Source organism: Haplochromis burtoni, unplaced genomic scaffold, assembly GCF_018398535.1.
Source record: "Haplochromis burtoni strain Fernald_Lab_line unplaced genomic scaffold, NCSU_Asbu1 Contig_65, whole genome shotgun sequence".
Classification (NCBI taxonomy): Eukaryota; Metazoa; Chordata; class Actinopteri; order Cichliformes; family Cichlidae; genus Haplochromis; species Haplochromis burtoni.
Genome location: NW_024582426.1, coordinates 350,293 through 371,883, shown reverse-complemented (window position 1 = coordinate 371,883; position 21,591 = coordinate 350,293). Strand labels below are relative to the sequence as shown.

The 21,591-nt window shown below is 42.4% G+C and overlaps 1 protein-coding gene across 1 annotated transcript in view; it reads right to left on the bottom strand.

The window, feature by feature from the left end:
* Positions 1–7,064: 7,064 nt before the first annotated feature.
* The window catches only part of fam20b (FAM20B glycosaminoglycan xylosylkinase), a 46,929-nt gene continuing 32,402 nt past the window's right edge, over positions 7,065–21,591 (bottom strand). Inside the window, exons 6-9 of the mRNA XM_005923210.3 lie at positions 14,598–14,769; positions 11,187–11,378; positions 8,274–8,333; positions 7,065–8,187 (exon numbers count right to left, since the gene is read on the bottom strand). Coding sequence (XP_005923272.1) covers positions 7,956–8,187; positions 8,274–8,333; positions 11,187–11,378; positions 14,598–14,769 — 656 coding nt within the window. The 3' untranslated portion in view covers positions 7,065–7,955. The remainder of the gene's footprint in view (positions 8,188–8,273; positions 8,334–11,186; positions 11,379–14,597; positions 14,770–21,591) is intronic.

Here is a 21,591-nt window from a genome sequence, read left to right as displayed (position 1 = left end):
TTTCTCACCTGTTATAGGTTCAAACTCTATGTGCACAATCGTGTCAGTTGACGTCTGCTGAGGAAAGAAAAAACGCAAAGATTAGAGGCTTATTGGGTTTCTAGATTTTCTTCGTTGTTCTTATTGCTCTCTGTGTGTTTTGTTTTGTTTTTTTCTTTGTAAAGGTCACACAGCTCTGTTTTGCAATTTCTTGATGTTTCACTCTGGGAAGCACAAACTTGCTTGATACAGCGGTTAAGTGATGCGGTGTGAAAATAGACAGGCTGACAGAAACTAGGGAAAGTCTCACAGCAGCTTGATTAAAAACAGTAGTGAGAGTAGCATCTCAAGAATAAACAAGATGTCCTAAAAGTAGAACAAATGTTAGTCACTAATACAATCATCATTATACAGTAACCGTGCAGCTATTTCTATGCAGATTGTCAGTCATCCGGGTCAAAGAATATGGAGAGCCTCAAAAAGTGCGCCTATTCAGGTTGTCTCTCGGTTTAGCTTCGTCTTTTTTCCTTTTATTGTGTCACTAATAAAGCTGTTTTCTCAAGCAAATCTCTGAAAGCCTTATGTTACTGTAGAATTTAAAATTAAAACTGAAAATCAAAAGTTAAACGCGGATCTTTAAGACACTACGCTACATCCAGATGAACAGAATCAACTTTTTGGGATTTCCTGGATGACTATTCACGCCTCAAGGCATCGCTGTGATAACAAGCAACAGCACCTACTACTACTACTACTACTGCACCAAATCAATCCACCTCTAATTCAATAATCTGGAATTTTGATAGCCCTGCGATACACTGGCGACCTGTCCAGGGCGTGCCCCGCCTCTCGCCCTATGACAGCTGCGATAGACTTTAGACACCCGAGACGCTGAATTGGACAAGCGGGAAAAAATGGATGGATGGAATAGTAACACGCATCTCTCTCAAAGAGGAAAGCCGCAGACGCTTAACATATAGCATCCACCTTATTGAGTTGAAACAGCATGACTTGATGCAGAGCCACGTGAAACATTAGGTTACTTACTTTACACGTTTTATCAGCACATTTGAACACAACTTTTCTCTGTTTTAGCTGGTTCGATCAACTTTATGAAAAAAAAAAAAACCCAGTCAGAGATAAGAGGTGCCACGACGGCGGTTATCAACTTTCTCTGTTATAAGTCAGGCTTTCTGCTTCAGCCTCTGCTGTGCATAAAGGGGGCGTCTGATGCGTCATTTCACTCTTCTTCCGTTCAAAATTGACGGAACGAGTTCCGCCTACTTAAGTAGGAGATTTGATCAAATGATGTGATAAAAAATAAATAAATATTATTAGGGTTTTTTGTTTTGTTTGTTTGCTTTTTTGTTTTTGTTTGTTTGTTTGCTTTAGCGGCAAAATGTGCTGAAAATGAGGGATCGATCATGCAGAAAATCGCTTATCTGGTGAACTGATGAGCTCATATATCTGCTGTTATCGCCCGCCACCGCTTAGTTTAATGTGACAGCTGCACATAAGGGTGAGAAGTGTTAGACCCGATGCATTTGAACATCACAGGGCATCTGTGTTCTCAGATGTCACGCTGTAGTGTACTTTAAATAAAGATAAGCGGAAAGCGCTTCAGTTTTGCGGGCAGATCAAAGACAAATTAATATTATCGGGTACAAATAGCCTAAAAAAATAGTCTGAGCAGTTTTCTAATCTGTGCTGTACCACCTGCATTTCCAGCTGTGATTACCTAATGCAACCAGTTACTTTCGCAAAGTTTCCTTTATTCGCGCAAGTTATCTTAACTAATCTCGCTCCGTATAGTTCACTCAGACACAAAGGGAAACTTAAGATAGCAGCAGGAGCTTTTATAGTAACTTTCCAAACCTGATAGGACATTTTAGTTGTAACTCTTATATTTTAATCGTAATTTGACAGTTTGTTTCTGCAGTCTCCTTTCCCTTCTGAGAACATGCAGTCCCCACACTATTTTAAGAGATATTAATCATATTGAAATAACAATAGTGTAATAATAGTATCAAGCTTTCAAAAAAGAGTTCCAGAGCTAGAAAACGTCTGGATGAACAGAGCTGCTTATAATATTAACTTTAAGTTGATAGATAAATGTGCATTAAGGAGTTTTACTCGGTATTGAACTGCAGGTGTTTAAAAAAATCATCCAAAATGTTCTTAAAGACAAACCAAGTGTGCGCATCCTTGCCCACGAGCTCTCCACTTAACCTCTCCACTCACAGCGTACTCACATCCTTCGGGAAGTCCAAGTAAAGGAAAAGAGTGGCTATCAGGCAGGCGGCCACGACCACGTTCTGCACGGCGACCACCACCGCGAGTGTCCCTGTGCGCTTTCTCCGGTGGATCACACGACCTCTCTCAGCATCCATCATCCCCTGTTCCATCAGTGCTCTGAGCTCCCTGCAGGAGCTCAGCGAGGCTTTAAACGCGAGTGGGCAAGTGCAAAGGAGGGGAGTGACTGGAAGGAAATCGCTCACGGTCTTAACTTTATTGTGTCTGAGATCGTGTGGGTGGGGGGGTTGCAGCGCGCTCGTGCCATGTACACGCTGGGGATAGACGCACACGCGCACACGCTCACAAAGTGAGAGAGAAGCAGGAGCGAAACCAGCGCACCGTGAGCTGATTGGCTGTCAGTGTGCCGATTTGCGCCAAGACGCTTGCGATCTTCTAACACAAAACGAGCCGAGTGAATCCTCCCACATTGTGTGCGCTTCAATCAATGTTCCCATAATATTCATCAGGGGGTTCTGAGAGGTTTGAGCAAGCTGAGGAAGAAAGAAAAAACATTGTTTCTGGGAAACGAGTGATGCAGTAATCTGGTGTCAGTGATAACACACCTGATTAAACTAAATAAAGTAAAAATATATTTTATTCAGCGTCTGTTTCGGGTCTCCCAGACTTAACTAATGAGCAGAGAAAGGATAGAAACGGCTGCTGCCACCTCTCAGTTCACTTTAAATCTAGTTTATTGCTCTACATGTGAGCAGACAATGGATGATGAAGCTAACAAAGTTTTTAACAGTTTTTTTTTTTTTTGTCATTTTGGGCAAAAGTGTGGGTTTTACTTTGAAATTGACGGAGACACATGTGTGCCTACCCTACCAAATTTGCAAATTTATCTTTGCAAGTCCTACATTTTTACAAATTATTCCACAAATATTACGATTATTATTATTTTCCTAACTAACCCTGGTCTGCACTGGTCTGCCTTTGCTGTGTCTGACGTGCGTGTAATTTCCAATATCGTCCTGAAAAAGTAAAGATTTGATGATGGCCTTATGAAAAAAATAAAACAATGAACAATGCTATTTTTGGTGTATTTAGTATTGTCCATCTCTCTGAGGCCTAAATGATCGAGCACTATTTGAAACACCGAAAGCAGACGAACTGTCTCAATTAGGTTAAATTAGAAGTGGCAACAGTTTCGGGTATTCAGAAAAGTGGTGTGGACGGAGATCCTCAGCATCCTTATCACTGACTTTTGAGATCCACATTAAAGAATTGAATAATAAACGGACTGGTTATTATATAGCGCTTTTCTATTCTCCTCGAGCATTCAAAGTGCTTTATTAAAGCATTTAATAAAATTCACACACGCACCTTTTGCAAAATCTAAGCGCTTTTTATCTAACATTCAAAAATATGAATGCATCACAGAGCAACTTGGGGTTCAGTATATGGCCCATGGATACTTTGGGATGCAGATTGGCGCAGTCAGGGATCGAACCGCCAACCTGCCAATAAGAAAATAACAAACTATCTCCCATCACCCTCCCCGAATGAGAAGACTGATGAAGAAGCTGCTGAATTTGGCATAAAGATTGAGAGAAATGGGAAACATAGCTTGGCGGCGGCGGTGGTTGGTGTGTGTGCGTGCCTTGGCCTCTACAGTGAGGGTATCTTGTAGCTCTTTAGTGCTGTGGGGGACATTTTGCTGAGATGGTTTAGAGTTCAATAGTCTACCAAGAAGTAAAGTTATTCTTAATTAATACAAAATCTTTACCTTAATACTGTCATTAGCGTTTCCTTCCTGATTGGTGTTGGTTTCAGTGACAATAACAATGGCCTTATTTGTAGAGCACAGCTTTCATGAAAAGGATGTGAATCATATGCCATGGCATTTACTAAACTGATCACTAGCAGTTGTTAGAGCGGTAACTTTCTCGCCATATATTTGGATGAATGATGTTGAATCAGTTTCGCACAGATGCATGAACAGTTTCTGAAACACAATAAATGTGTCAAAGCGGGACAACAGTCTATATTGGTTTGCCCTTTGTCACTCTTCTTTAACTTTTTAAGTCTATAAACACTAGGCTCTGCACTTTTTCTATTTAAAATGGCAGGAAGTTTGAAAGCACGTTGTTTAATTCCACTCCTACAGTGAAAGCAGCCACATCCTCTTCCTCGTTCAGCTGACCCCGTCAGGGGTCGCAAGAAGAAATCATCTGCCTCCACCTCAACCTGTCCGCAGCATCCTCTTCTGTCACTCCAACACTCTACGTGCCCTGCTTCACTACATCCATAAATCTTCTTTTGGAAATCTCATTCATTGTGATCCACATGTTTTATTATTGCCAGGATTTTACACCAGATGGCCTTTTTCTTGATGCAACCCTTCCCATTTATCTGGGATTGGGACTGGCATTAGGGGTAACTGGCTTGTGACCGCTCCGGTTGCTGGGTTAAAGCAGTGTGCAGCAGTTATTTTAAAAGAATGCACCCCTACAAAGGGTAGCTATTGCTACTTCTGAAACAATTATTGTGGTGTTGAAGTCTTAAAATAGCATATACCCTTTCATTGAGAAGGTTTTTTTTTGTTATGTTGAATTGTTCTAAATCAATGATAGAAATGCTATTATTCCCATTCTCAGGCTGCTCTGGAGTCATTTTAATCCAGAAAGTCACTAAGCACAGCCAGTGGATTTATCATCTTGGGACAACCACTCAACCTGTTTCTGTGTTTTCAGCCTTAGCACTAAGTTAATCTGACAGCCAGTGATTGCTACACATTTACAAGAGCGGCATTGATCAGCTCAACAAACTCTAAACTTCAAATGGCAAAATATTCTGACGAGAATACAAACTACTTAAAATGTAAAAAGAAAAATCAATGAATTCTTCTTTGCACTAAAAGTACACATCGACTTTTATGTGAAGCTTGAAGATGAGTCAAAATGCAGCGCATTTACTTCAATGTATGTCGATTTACCGCAAACTAGCCAGTGCGCAGTGTGCCTGGAGACCCCAAAGGTTTGGAGCCTACTTGATAGCCCACCACCTCATGTTGCTGCTACTGTTGTTTCCCCACAAAGTCATTCGTTTAGTTTGACTTCAAACTGTTGTGGTTTCCTTGCAAAATATCCTATGTCGCTAACCTCGCTGCCTCATTCAAAGAGTAATGTACAGTGTGCTTGTGGTACTTACAGTGACTCAGCTCTCACACTTTGCAGCTTTATCTTCATCTCCTACACATTTGGGTTTTGATATTCCTGTAATAGGTGTTGGGACTTCTGAAATGTTTGTGACATTCAGTGCCAAGTTTGCACTGAGAATCTATAAAATTACTAGATTATCCTAGGGGGACATCTAGTGTCAGCTGTCATGACTTATAGGACTATTTATTGTACATTTGTTCACATTACGTTCACTGTAGGCACAGGTGACGCAACAAGCAGGAGAATAACTAAGCAGATGAGAGAAGTGAAAATTCAGGCTGCCTTGGGAAACTTGAGCTGCTCCTGTGTTAGAGCACGCTCTGCATCTCTGACATGACATGACCTGGCATGCCCCAACATGATAAACATTGTGGTTTTCATGAAGTTTCAATGTTTTGGTATATGTCCCAAGTAAAACACCTGCTTAGCATAAACGAAACAGGTGTCCTATATCATCTGACTTGTTGCACACACAAACACGGAAGATGCTGGATGTGACAGCAAGATGAGAAGGCAGCTGACGGTGAACACCTGCCTGTGGGAAAGGGGGGGACCTGCCACATGGTTTCACAATGAAGCGTCCGCCCTTGTGGGTACAGAAAGCACAACAAAACCAGACCAATCAAGGGTTTAAGACGACGCACTTGTAGACATTGTACCACCACTGCCAGGACTAACAAAGATGAGGTAAATGTCAAGTGATAACTATAAGTAACAGTGGTGAAAGATGATCTGTAACAGAAGCATATGTGCACATGGGGAAATCCATAACCAAAAGAACTGCGGCGACACGCATCAGATTCAGAGGGATGAGGGCTTTTTTTCTTTTTTGGACAAGCTGGGTATTTCGAGTTCAGCTCTCAGAAGGATGAGAAAAGCTCATGAAGAGCAGTGCGATCATCAGAAGCCTACACACATCCTTTTACATCCCCCACCCTGGAACATTTCTTCTGAAAGAAAAAGCAAACAGAGATTAAATGCTTTCTTGCGTGTATATAAGGTGAAAAGTTGAAAGCCAAAACACAAGTCAGACATGTCACCTGCTCTTGAAATCTTGACAGCATCGGAGGATCACAGAATAAAGGGGGATGGATGGTACTCACTTCTCACAGATGTGCTAACCACAACTGAAAATACCCCCCCACACACACTTTAATCATTAAAATACCCCCCTCTCTCCCCTCGATGTGTGCAAACTGCACTTGCTCTATAAAACCCAATATCTATTAAAATCTAAGGTCACCATAAGTGAAACCAGCCTTTAATCAAAGCTATGGCACAAAAATCAGACAGCGTGACACAAACTGTTTTTTTTTTTTGACTAATATGGAACTGCTGCATTAAATTTGAACTACATTTAGGACATGAGAGGTGATTCAAATTTGAACAATTCAAAACAATCGTTTACAGAAAGTGAGACGAGGCAACACGAAAAACAAAACTAGTTATAATAAACTGAATGTTGGTGTGTTCCAGATATGACCTGTGACATATTTCAGGTCAAATCTGACTAAAAAAAAATATCCAAACTAGTAAGACTAAAGTGAAAGTCCCTTCCACACATCTGACCACAGGATTTGAACTTTCAAGTACTGAACACAGAGAAGAAAGTTTGCCTGAGAGAAATCGGAATTAAATAGACAATAGTTTATTGTTAAAGATGAACGAACACACACACACACACACACACCTGACCTCTGCATCATGATCCTTCGAGTCGGGCAAGTCAGTAGCTTTCTTATTTGTGACACAATGTGGCAGTTATTCATCTACACACACGCGTACCCCCGGACACAAACACACAGCTTTAACATCATTTAATTTATAATCCACAAATTTATATTCTTTTGTCTCATAATTCTACATCACTAGTTACTTTAGTTATGTACACAGAATTGAGTCAGTTCTCTATTTCTTCGAGTTATTTTTCAATTCGAGGAAAGGGAGAAAAACAAATCAGCTCAAAAAAATAATTTTTTTTTAATTTCCTGTCATTTCTACAGAAAAACATTTTCAGTTTCCTGGACTGTAAACTCCAAGCTGCTTGAACCAACAACAACTCACAACAGGTTCAATTTAACATTCCCTCCTCCTTTCTCGAATATGTTCATCTCCATCCTTTCTCCTTAGCCGACTGTCAAGGAGAAGCGTGACCAGGAGAGAGGATTTGGCACAAGGCATGAGTGTCATCTAAACCAGTAGTAATAGAAGAAGTGGTCCTTACAGCAGATCACATCCTGTAGTGTACAACAGTCCTGAGAGAAAGTTTAAATGGTTAACGGTGACGCAGTTTCAACTCTTTGAATCCCATGATTTTGCACCTTTTAGCGAATCACTCGAGTGCAAGTGTTCAGCATTACAAAGAAGGGAAACGGGGGGAGAAACATTTATTCCACCCTGTCATTTTGCTGTCCCTTCTTTAAACACCAGAGCTGATCTGTTTGGTCACTCGTCTCCCTCCAGGTCCAGGCTGGAAAGTCTTGGCTTTTTTCCCCTCCCTTTCTCCTTTCCTTCCTTTTAAGGATGTGGTAGGTTCATTCGGTCCTCTATTAGGGTGTTATCAGGGCCCTGTGCCTCCATGCACTGCTTTATGGTTGCTATAACTCCAGATAGACGCCTATCCAGGGCTGCAAGGTGTGGTTCAGCTAGGACTGGGTGAATGGGATCAAATGCCAGAGCCTGTCGCATGGCTGAGCTCAGAGCTCCACTTCGCAGCAGGTTTAATCTATTCCACGTGGACACACGAACCCTACCGAGAAAGGGAGAGACACTACAGTAGAAAAAAAAACATAACCTGGTAAACAGGAAATTGTATTTGGCAATTCTCCGACTTACATGCAGCACTGGTAGAGTGGTGCAAGAATGCTTCGCTCGTCCAGAGCTGGGTTCCCGAAGCTGCACGAGGACATAAAAGAAAAATTACGAAAGATTAAAAAAACCCCAACATAAAGCACTTGAAACACACACACACGCACACACACACACACACGCACACACCTCGACTGAATTTGCTAGAATAGCAGTTTCCCTGTTTCTGAAGAGCTCCTGAGGAGTTATTAGATTCTCGGACAATCTAAAACCCGTAAAGCTTTCCAAACTAGAGTCTGGATCTGAGTCCAGCCATGTCCAAAACTAGCATGACCTTCAACAAACAGGAGCTGTATATTTTATATCTTTACATACAGTTAAATCATGTATTACAAGATCTAACTGTGTATCCCATTGTGAAAACTCTCCTGGCAATGTAGCTAAATGCATTCATTCCTATTCACACGACTTTTAAGACTGAGAGTGTCAGGCTCTTAAGCCCTTTTCTAATTAAATTTGATTGTAATACATACAGTAACACAGTAATGTGAAAATAAATGTACACAGTTTTTTCAGTTCCAAGGTTTTATGTACCAGGACATAATAAACAAAATCATCTGGTCTTTAAAAAGTTCTAAAATTAAATAACAAACTCAGATGAACAACAGCACTTGACATATTACACTGTGTCATCATTTATGCAACAAAAACTAAGGCAGAATGCAGAAGAAGTGTGTGTCTTATTGAATTAAGAGAAATTATGAGGGCAAGCAGACTACTAGTCAAATGCACTTAATTAGCTGATCATCAGCGACTGTGAACACCTACAAAAAAAACAAGTTTTTTCGTTTTCAGGTCTGGAGCATTTAGGTGTGTGATGCCAAGGAGGAAAGACATCAAGAATGGTTTTAGGAGAAATTGTTGCTTCCTGACAATCTGGCAAAGGTTTAAGGCCATCTGCAAACAATTTGAAACCCATCATTCTGCATTGAGAAAGATTCATAAGTGGGAAATGTAATTTTTCATTTCAAGTTTATTTATATATCTCCAGTTTGCTACAGCATTTGTCGTGAGGGATTTTACACTGTGAGGTAAAGATGCTACAGTATAAGAGAAAAACCTCAAAAAGGAAAAACTCCACTTTAACAGGAAGAAACCTCCAGCAGAACCAGGCTCAGGGAGAAGCTACCATCTGCTGCAACTGGTTGCGGCCGATCATTGGAAAGAAAGATCACAGGGAACCAGGACAAAATACTAAACAAAATATGTGTTTCAGAAACAGGGGTGGGCGTCGCAGCAAACTGCAAACAACACAAGTGTTACATCTCATAATCTACAGGCCTCAATTAGTGTGTTACATGTAAATGTAACTTAATGAGATATTTACCCATAATGCACAAAACCACGTTTGTTAAAAATCAAGCATAGCATATGAGAACAAACACCTCATAGCAACTGACAGCACAGTGTTGGAGGGGTAATGACAGGAAATGGGGAACTAGCAGTAACTGGTATACAAAGGAGTTCATGCTTGACTCAAAGTATTGTAGAGTCAAAGGTGAAGCCATCCGTCCAACAGCTAACGCTTGGCCTAAACTGGGTCATGCAACACAATGAGCAGAACAGCAGCAACTCTACAACACAATGGCCGAAAATTCAAAGAATCAGAGTGTTGCAGTAACCAAAAAATCCAGACCTCTAACTGAAAGGCCAGTTGGGCCATAAATGAATGCATTTAAACCTCAATAAACTCAGTCAATGTGGTAAGCGAGTGGGCTCAAATTCCTGCACGATGAGGTGAGAGGCTGATAAAGTCATATAGAAAACTACTTGCCGTTAGAAGTGGTTCTACCAGCTAATGAATGATGGCGTGCACAGAGTTTTTTAAACATGGTTTCTGGACTTTAGCTTAGCTTTTGTGAAATAATTAAATAAATAAATAGATAAATAAATAAATGAATGAATGAATAAATGAAAAAATAAATGGCACGCGGTAATATGCCATGTGTTGTTGAAAGAAGGTGTAGTTTGTTTTGATCATGTTGGTAAGAACTTAAATGAATTCCACACTTAGCCTTACCAATGCTAGTCAGCTATATGACAGAGAGCAAGAATCCATTGCTTCCAGCTTAATCTGAAAGAGTTCTAATAAAAATCCAAGAATTGGGCCATTATTGGCCTGCAAAGAGTACCAGCTGCAGGGTATTTTCACTGCATAGAAAATATAGATTATACTCTTCATTAAAAAAAGGAAAGACAAGAAATTACTCAGCACTTCTATTGGTATACATTATTCCCAGTAAAAGGTTTGTTTCTTACCACACTTAACCTCATCCTGCCAATACTGAAAAATGCTGCTTAGAAATTTTCCACTGCTGGGTTTTGATCAGCAAAAACAAAAATAACTTCAAAGACGGGTTAACATCTCAAAGTCCTCACTTCATGGAAGTGGGTGTTCTTCATGAGTCAGTTATAAAGTAGCTTCAATAGTGATAAGTGAATTCTTGTAATAAAAAAAGAAATAAAATAAAAGACGAGCACCGGAAAATGTAAAACAAAAAAAAAACAAAAAAAAAAAACAACAACCTGAAAATGAAAATATAATTATTAGTCTGAAAAATATTCAGACTATTGTTATGAACAGAGTGCAGAATTTTCCAGTAAGTCCGTGACACTGATTTATTTCAAAAGTTATTGTTTCTGACAGAATTAGCTGCAATTACACAAGATTTCTGGTTAAACTTGCAGTTTTTCTTTACTGGATGGACAGTATTCCCACTTAAGTTTGGAAATGGTTAAGTAATTAAAGCCAGTAAGAAAAAGTAAACATTCATCTGAGGAGGGAAAGTCCCATTTTGGATTCCCGTTTTCATGAAGAGCACCCCCCCTCCCCCCACCCAACTATCAAAAACAAAAAAAACCACGAAACCCACAGCTCACCTCTTGGCGTTGTCAAGAAGGATAAGCATGCTGGCACCTCCATCATCCTGGAAACTTTCGTAGTGATGACGATCAGCATTTCCAATAAGGTAATCAAAAATCGCCGTGTCAATAACATCTAGCAGCCTTGGCCCTGCATCATATGGGGGCATCTTCTTCACTGCCTCACAGTAGCTCTCGTCATACTCCCACCTGAAAAATAAACACACGTTCAAATCGTCTGAAGTAAGATTTTCGCACATCACCATATTGTCAAACAGGGAGTGTGCATAACCACGCCCCTCACACAGGAAAAGAAAAGAAAAACCACTTCAGGTCATTTCAGGGTTTTAGAAAGCAGGTAAAATGTAGCCAGAATTATTAAAAAGTGAAAAGATCCTAAAAATAAGACCAGGTTGCTTCTCTTACTGCTGTTAATTTGCTCACTAATACAGCATCGCAGCGCCAGACGTTCTCTGGTAAAGTGAAACATTTAACAACACTTACACTTAAGAAGATGCACGTGTCAAAGTGTAGAGTTAATTTGCTGAAATGCAATCAAACTTCTGGTATTGATGGCAACACAATCCCTTATTTTCAGTGGCCTTCACACAATATTTTGAGACCAGTGAGAATAGAATAGAATAGAATAATCCTTTAATTGTCCCACAAGGGGAAATTTGGTTGTAACAGCAGCCAAAAAGACACATATACAAACAAAGTACACAGGACACGGAACGGAAACATACACAACTTTTCTTACATATTTACATTAAGGACAATGGTTACAAGTGACCTATCATAATGAAAGCCAACTCCCTTGTTTTGGTTCCCTTTGGTCAATGACTCTCAAAATGTGGGGATGCCCCCATGAGTGGAGCAAAAACGACTCATGGGGGCACAGATGACCATGGTGGGAAAAAAGGAGAGTGAAACCAAACTTTATAATTTCCTTCAATATACGACAGTCATGTGTTGTTACTGGCATGTGGAACTTTATTTCACTAAAAGTTCCACATGCCAAAAGTTCCACATCCAAGTTGGATCCTCTTTTATTGTTAATAATTGACAAAAAAGGGCAGTTCAATCTATTTTGTTTCATGGTAAGATACAGTAGTTGAAGTGGAGAGATTTCTAGCAAGTCTGTAGCACTGATTTAATTTTCAGGTTAATGTTTCCATCAGAATTTGTTGCAAATTTCATACAACTGCAAGTTAAACTGAAAAACTGAAAACGGTTCCCCACTTCAATCTGGAAAACCCCACTGGTGTGGAATAAAGCTGCTGCAGGTGGGACATGAGTGACCACTGGGTGGAAAAACTGACAACTGACAACAAACTGACAAACTAAGTCAAATGAATATGATTTTTCTTTTGAAAGTGCAACTAAACAGTTTTCAAATGTAATCATTCTGAACTTTACATCACTAGAACTCAACTAGCATTTTTTATTTTTGGGGGATAATGATAAAATGTGGTTGGGATCCAATGGATGGCATGCCAGAAGAAGTTTGAGGACCATTCTTCCCATTTGACATCGCATTGTCAATATTACAGTAATAGAATAAACTGAGATAAACTGAAACAGGAGGAATAATGGGTCTAACTTGAATTTAGTAACAAAACACAGACACAGTGCAGTGTAAAATTCTGGAGTGAACCCTCATTTCTTTTTACTTGAATTTGAAAAGGCTACAAACTACAAGCTGAACGACTGTTGTGTCCACGCTGCACAGAAGACAACTTAGAATATCAAACTGGTTCTTTGCTATTTTTAGGCACTTTGTTGCTAGCAGCCTGTCATGTCTTTCCGAGCAGACATATACAATCATATTTTAATCCACCACGCAATACTCTCTGGAATGTGTCTGTCTGGCAAAAGCTATGCAAAAATAATCATCTTGAAAGAGAACAGAACAAATAGCATCAAACGTCCAAAGAATAGCTTTCAATGTCCTTCAAGAAGCCTGGAGAACTATTCATGAAGACTGCTTAAAGAAACTGACTTTCAAGGTCATTAGAACTGTACAAATTGTGTGTGTGTGTGTGTGTGTGTGTGTTTGTGCACACGCACAAAAGCTCAAGACTTTTGCACATGAGTATAAGGCTGCTAAGTGTGAAGAACAGATCACATAGCTACTCTTCTGATCCAGCTGTATGGTGATCTAACGGCAGGATGACACTGATCAGTTGTGTTTAGCATCATAATTAGCTTGCTGATGTAATCTTCTCTGACTGTAGAAATCCTGTGTGCTGTATTTAGAGTTAATAAACATTTATGAGCAATAAGAATACTTACTTATCAACTAGTATAATTTTCCCCTACAGTTCTCCATACAGAGGTTCAAAAATACCAAGTGCTTTCATTGCCAGTTGAAGCTTGTTCACTCATTTTTTCACACCAGATTAAGTACACCAAAGCTCTGGAGTTGAGCTTGTTTTTGGTATCATTTTGCTGGGTGAAGGGCCAAAAAGAGATAAGCAAAATGTGAAGGAGGCCATCATTAGGTTGAAAAGGTAAAATAAATTTCTGTCTATTCTAGAGCAAAAATGTGCAAGTTTACAAACAATGATCATAAACAAGTGATTAATGAAAGCACTGCTCACCAACACCAAAAAGCCTTAGAAAACACAGAAAACAACTAAAATGTACAACTGCAGAATTTTTTCCTTTTGTTAAGAAAACCCCCCAGTCAAGAACACTCTCGAGGAGGCAGGCGTATCATTGTTAAAATCTTCAATCAAGAGATGCTTTCATGAATGGAAACACCGAGGGTTTACGAGAAAGTGTAAACAACTCTACATTTTGCCAGCACAGCTCTGAAAAAAATAAAAAAAATAAATATAAAACATTTTAAAAACAATCTTTGGATAGATGAAACCAAGTTTAACTTGTAACAGAAAAATTGGAAGATAAAAGTATGGAGAAGGAAAAGAACAGCTCATGATACAAAACTATCACATCATCTGTCGAACATGGTGGAGGCATGTGATGGTATGGGCATGCGTGACCCCTAGTGTTAATTGATGATGTGACTGCTGAGAGCAATAGCAGGATACATTTGGAAGTGTGCAAAGCTATACTCTCTGCCCAGAGTCAGCTAATTGTTCCAAAACTAGTTAAATAACACGTCCCAGGACAAACAAATAATGACGCAAACATACTGGAAAAGCAGAGTTTATCAAATCAAAGAAATTTGATATTCCTCAATGGCCAAATCTGTCACCTGATTTCATGCAACACATCATGCTTTTTAGTAACTGAAGACATAATTTAAGGCAGATAGACTCACAAACAAGCAGCAACTGAACATTTTACTATTTAATATGTTGGCAGCAACAACAACATCAAAACACAAGAATGAATTCAAGTCAGAGGATTTCCCCTAACTGTAAAAACCGCTGCTTTTTGGGACTCACGCTTGACACCCACCTTGCCAGTTTCCCCTCTCTGTATGTGCGTCCCCAAGGGTGTCTGTGTTTCTGCAGTGGCCAGACATCTGGCAGCCAAAGGGTTAATGACCCCTCCATGATTTCCCCCTCTGCACATGCTGGCTCACTCTCCCGACAGTAGTAACACTTCCCATAGAAACATGTATTATTGCCTGGGGACACAGGGAAAAAAATTGAATCGATAAAAACAAATCAGCTTGGCATCAGTGACACAAGAGATGCAAACAAAGAGGTAAAAACTAGCACAATGGTGGAAGGAGGGTGGGTGGGGGACAAAATGCTTAGGTTAATTGGGTTAGTTCTTATGAAGTGTGAGCACGCACACACACAGATTAATCAAACAACCTTATCCTGTGCTTTCAGATACAAAGACCTCAGTGACATTTGACAAAGCAGTTTTGCTTAGGACCAAACCATCAAAACATCCCTGAAACTGCAGCGCTAGCACCTTCAGGCACTAAAATAAACCATGAACAAGTGAAACAGGGTTTCGCTGCTAAGATCTCATACAGATCATGACCCTAAAGTTCCAAATACAACGATGAGACCAAACACTTTCTGTTTTTACTGGAAAAAGATGCGCTGAAGTGCAGTCTCACCTTGAATTCAGCAGTTATAACAAAAGTATTGCTTTAGAATTTTTAAAATTAACTGGATAGACAAACATTATTTTTATATAAAGATTGTTTTTATTATTTGGAGAAAAAAATCCATTGCAGTCAGTGTCTATCTTAAGTCTAAAACCCATGGACATCAACAAATGCTGTTTCTCATGCCTTGAGATGCTCAGTGAAGTTTTTACTGCAGTTTCCTTCAGATGCTGCTGGTTGTTGGTCTCTCTGGATTTGTCTTCATCAACTGAAAAGCATGCACTATTGGGGTGGTATCAAGTGACTAATCTGACCATTGCACATGATCCCGTTTCTTTTTCATAAACTGTTGGGTTGCTCTGTTTAGTTTTGTAGCATTTATCTGGATCTGAGCAGAGAGTATAAACCTGTATACTTCAAATGTCATCTTACTGCTTCTATCACCATCCTCATGAAGAAAGATTTGTTGTCTGGATCCATACATGCAAACATGCGTGCTCTTTCTGTAACATTGCTATGTTTGACGATACTTTCAATTATTTGAAGATTTACCTGAAGGCAGAGAGATCCACAAACAAGCAGATAGATCTTTTCAGATGTTTTCTGGCCAAGTTTAATCTGATCTGTCCTTCTTTTTATTGAGTATCAAAGGAGATTTTTCTTAACCAAGGAAATCATGTCCTTATCCGCTTCAATTGTCTTCTGTGGTTTTTGAGCCTTTCGGTAGTTGCTAGCTGGCTAGTACATTCATTCTTTTTAAGAACATAGGAATGGCCAAATCAACAATCAGTTAACATTTTTTGATATCTTCATGATAGCAGAAATTTCGTTGGGCTGCAGACAATCCCAGAAAGAAAGATACCAAATGCCAATTCAACAACAACTACTAGAATCAACTCCAGACCTTTTATCAGTCACATTTGTAGTAAATCTCACATGGCCATGAAACGTTTTTTCAGTCAACGGTCAAATTACTTTTAAGCCTCTGAAAATGGGGACCTGAGCAGTTAATGCAGTACTTTGTTAACTGCTTGAATTAAAGTAAAAAATAAAACAAAAACACATCTTGTTATCTTTTTCTGATCCTGGTCCTGCCGGAGGTTTCTTCCTGTTAAAAAGGAGGGTTTTTTCCCCTACTGTCGAACCTCTGTTTTCTTTGTATTATTGGTGGGTCTTTACCTTACAAAATACAGGCAACAGTTGTTGTGACTTGGCACTATATAAATAAAAATGAAAATTGAATATATCATGAATGTAAACATAGGAAGCCTGCAAGCCAGAAAAGGCTTACTACCTCAACCCACTGGATGGCTCTGCATAATGAAAAAAACTAACAGAATAAACATCATGTTACCACCAAGGAGGTGTACTGATGTCTTTCTTTGTGATGACAGTATACTGAATGAATGTAGAAAGAAAATTACAGGCATGTTCTGTAAAATCTCTTAACCTGTTCTTACCCATTTTATAAACAGACAATTCAATAAATGTATATGATTTCATAATATAGCTGTGCTTTTTTCAGTACCAAAAAAAACAAACAAAATGTGTTGTTCTTTTTCTAACTTCGCTCAGTATTTCACTATGGGAATCGCCTCGGCGTGACCAACTACGGAAGCTCCAATGACACCACGTCTGTCTATGACAGACCTGTCGAGCCGTGCTCAGGGCTCCACCCCCTCATCCCCTCCTCCTAACTCATTCTCGCTTTCTTCCCGTGAGAAACTACTTTGAGCTCCCTCATCGCATCCAGGCTAACTTGATTAGCTGCTTAACAGTTCTCAAGCGTCCCGTGTAGGAGTACGTTGCCGAACGCAGTTTTTCCAGTTCCAGTTTGGATCGTGCTGAGTAAGTCCTTCGAAAGAAGTGTACTTAGAGTTGCACTGTGGAACAGCAACCGCGTCAGGCGAGCTGTCCCAGCGGTTCCTGGTTTTAGTTAGCGAGGTAGCCGACGTTGTGTGACTCGGGCTAACGCGTTACGGCGAGCTGTTCGTTCAGTGTCCGGCTAGCATTAACTTGTTAGCAGGCCACGAACCACATTAGCGTCTCACTAGCATTAGCTTGTTGGTCGACCTAGGGTTCGGTTAGCATTAAGTTACTAACGGAAAAAAGTTGCATTTGAAGTTGCACCCCCGGTGGACAGGAATTTGTACGAGGTCTGCAAATGGGCTGCTGCCAAGCTAGGCATCCCATGGCCAGCCGCCCAGGATTCCGAAGGGGCAGAACGCGACATGTATGACGGCAAAAGGCTCCCACCAGCCTTGCCACCACCGAAGCAGCTTCTGCCAGCAGTCCCGGCCTGCATGAAAGAAATGAGTCGCTATTGGTCAAGCCCTTTTAAAAGCAAGCTTCCGACCAAGGGCTGCTCTAAGCTTGAGATCCAGGGGATGGGTGAACTGGGGCTGACCGAACCCCCAGCAGTGGAGCCTTCAGTGGCGTATCACCTTCACCCTAACCGCAGGGCAATCTCAGCTTCTTCTAGCATTTCTTTGCCCAACAAGATAGATCGCCTCACGGCATCTATTTATCAAAGGACGTACAAATATGCTGCACAGTCAGTATGCTCGCTTAATGCAGTCACACTGCTATCAGCATATCAGGCAGAAATTCTGGAAGACATGGGCCGTCAGCTTGACTCGGGTTCCCCGAACCCAGCCCTCTGGGATGAAATCTGCGTGGTTAATGATCTCATTCGCAGGGTGTGGCCGTGTTATGGGCCTTGCAGTCTTGGGTGAGAGAGCCTTGTGGCTAAACCTGTCAGGCCTAGGTGATGCTCAGAAGGCTGAGGTCATGGATGCAGCTTATGACCCAACCAAGGGTCTCTTTGGCCCAGCCCTGGAGAGAATGAGAGAAACAAGCACTCGCAGAAAGCAGGAGGGAGAAGCATTCAACCTCTGCTTACCCAGAAAACCTAACTCTCAGCCCCAGCAGGTGCCAAGAGCTGGCTTTGCAGCAACAGCTGTGAGAGGGAGACAGAGTGGGGTCAGAACGCAGAGAGGAGCAGGAGACCAGCAGGGTGCCCACCAGGCCATGGTAGAGAACCAAAGACTTTGGGGCAAGCATTCCTTTGCAGCAGCTGCTGCAAAGAACAAGCCGTCACACCCCGGAGAGGGGAAAAAGAAGCGGTCAGCCTAGCACATCTGCAACATTCTGTGTCACCCCTCTCTTCTCACCAAAGAGAAGGAAGGTGTTAGAAGGGGTAACCAAATCACTCCAAGGTTCAGGGTCTCTGGAAGTTTCCAGTTCACCAGGAGCACCCTCTCAGTCTCCTCCTCCAGTTCAGGAAGGACAGACTTGTGGACAAATGGCGCAGCGTCACCAAGCACTCCTAAGCACTCTGTCTGTGTTACCAAGCACTGCCCAGAGTCACCAGACACTTCACTGTGGTTTGGGGGTAACAAAAGAAATAAAACGCGCATTTCTGCAGCCAGGCAGTTTGCCAAGGGCAGAATGTTCCCCCAGTTTCAAAATAAAAACAAAAGGAAATCACTGCCATTTGTCTTTGTTCCCAGCAGGGGGAGCTCACGCTCTTCCCGACGGGGAGAGCCCCAACTCCTTCCGGGAAACAGGGGTGACGTCACGCTTCCGCATCTTCAGAGGCCCGCTCGCGGCGCGGCTGGAGTGGTGGCACGCATGCGTGGTTCATCCCTGGGTCTTGTCAACCATTTCCCATGGTTACAGACTACAGTTTGCGGTAAAACCACCGAGATTCGGCGGAGTGTTAGCTTCTGTGGCCAGTGGCGATTCAGCAAATGTGCTGGAGGAGGAAATATCCTCCCTGTTACACAAACAGGCGATCAGAGCGGTTCCGAGTGAAGAAGCTCAGCAGGGCTTTTACTTATACTATTTCCTCATCCCGAAAAAGGATGGAACGTCGCTCCATCCTATTCTGGATCTGCGTGTGTTAAACAAGCATTTGAGAAAGTACACATTCAGAATGCTCACACACAAGACGCATAGTCGCTCAACTCACACAGGCGATTGGTTTGTTACAATCGACCTATCAGACGCATATTTCCACATCGCCATTTATCCTCCACACAGGAAATATCTCAGGTTCACTTATCAGAGTGTAGCGTACGAGTTTTAAACTATCCCATTCAGGCTATCCTTAGCCCCAAGGGTGTTCAGCAAATGTGTGGAGGCAGCGCTGTCTCCGTTAAGGAACAGCGGCATCAGAATATTCTCTTACACAGACGATTATCTAATATGCTCATGATCGCGCGATCAAAGACTCCGAGGTGGTAGTGAATCACCTCACGGAGCTTGGGTTCACAATCAACCTGGAAAAGAGCCACTTGGAACCCGCACAGTTTACAGAGTATCTGGGGCTCAGAATAGACTCCATCTCTTATCGTATCGCACTTTCAGAGCGGAGGATCGCATCCTTCACTCACTGTCTTTCCCGTTTTCAGCTGGGGAAAGTCGTGCGGTTCCGACTCTGTCTCCGCCTCCTCGGCCTCATGGCCTCGGTGATATCGGTGGTACACTTGGGGCTGCTTATGATGAGAGATTTTCAGCGATGGGTCGCTTCTCTGCAGCTGCGCCCTCGAGAACATCTCAGTCGTGGTGTAAAAATAACGCAGCCGTGTATCGCGGCTCTCCGGCCTTGGAGGAGCCCGACAGCTCTCGCTGCGGGGGTACCTCTCGGGGCAGTATCATCCAGGGTGACGCTGACCACAGATGCACCCCTGTCAGGTTGGGGTGCAACTATGACGGGCAGAGCAGTGAATGGCGTTTGGTCACAGAGACTCGCTCTGAATCACATAAATGTGCTGGAGCTCCGTGCGGTGCTCCTAGCCTTACGGCATTTTCTGCCGTATCTCCGGGGACAACATATTTTAGTGAAAACAGACAACTCCACTGTAGTTGCTTATATCAACCGCCAGGGAGGCACCCATTCCCAGCAGCTACACAGGTTAGCCAGGGAAATAATTGTGTGGAGCAGCACTCGGCTGCCAGGAATTCTGAACAGGGGGGCGGACCTCCTGTCCAGAGGAAATCCACTGTTCGGAGAATGGAGGCTTCACGCACAGGTGGTGGAGCAGATTTGGCAGAGATACGGCCGGGCTGCCGTAGATCTCTTCGCCTCGCGAGAAAACACACAGTGCCCTCTGTTTTTCTCCCTGTCAGACGCAGATGCGCCACTGGGCGTGGATGCGCTGGCCCATCCATGGCCAAAAACTCTGCTGTATGCTTTCCCTCCCCTCAGCCCGATCTCCCCAACACTGATCAGAGTGAGGGATCAGGGGCTGGAGATATACCATCCACATCCAGACCAGGTTGTTCTCTGGGCCTGGCCTGTGAAAGGTGGAATTTGAAGGCAGCAGGCATGCCTCTGAAGGTTATTGAAACCATTCAGAATGCCAGAGCCTCCTCCACTCGTTCCATTTACAGCAGTAAATGGCGTGTTTTTGAAGAGTGGTGCCATGAAAAGCAGATTATCCCTTTTCAGTGTTCAGTGGTGGAGCTGTTGTGTTTTCTTCAAGACTTGCTGGACAAAAGGAGAGCTTTTTCCACCATAAAGGTCTATTTAGCAGCCATTTCAGCCTGCCACATGGGGTTTGGTGATAAACCTGCCGGTCAGCACCCCCTTGTATGTCGCTTCATGAGAGGGGCGCGTCAAACGCTTCCAGTTTCTAGACTACTGGTGCCTTTATGGGATCTGTCAGTCGTTTTAGACGCCCTCTCCCACCACTCCTTTGAGCCTATTGGGGCAGTGGGGTTGAAGTTTCTCTCTCTTAAAACCACTCTGCTGTTGGCTCTAACCACAGCCAAGCGAGTTAGTGAATTACAGGCTCTGTCTATTCACCCCTCTTGTCTACAGCTGGCCCCGGGACTCACTAAAGCATGCCTGAGGCCTAACCCAGCCTTTGTCCCTAAAGTGCTGGAAACGTCATACAGGTGCTCTACAGTACAGCTCCTAGCTTTTCACCCCCCTCCATTCTCTTCAGAGAGGGAGCAGAGGCTGAACACTTTGTGCCTTGGGGACTTATGTCAACTTATGTTGACAGAACAGCTGGATTCAGGAAGTCGGATCAGCTGTTTGTTTCCTGGGCCTCCCCTCACAAGGGCAGGCCCGTATCATGCCAGCTCATTGGATCGTAGAGGCCATAGCTCTGGCTTATAGCTGTAAGGGCTCGCAGGCCCCCCCGGGACTCCGAGCTCACTCCACTAGGGGTGTGGCCACATCCTGGGCTTTGTTCAGAGGTGTATCAGTCCAGGATATTTGTGCGGCAGCAAGCTGGGCTACGCCGCACACGTTTGTCCGGTTTTATCGGCTGGATGTTTCACAATCATCCATGGCTCAGGTAGTGCTGGATTCTGGGGCCTCAGGTTCAACCTGAGATCCTGGAGTAGTACTTGAGAGTAGCTTCGGGAGCT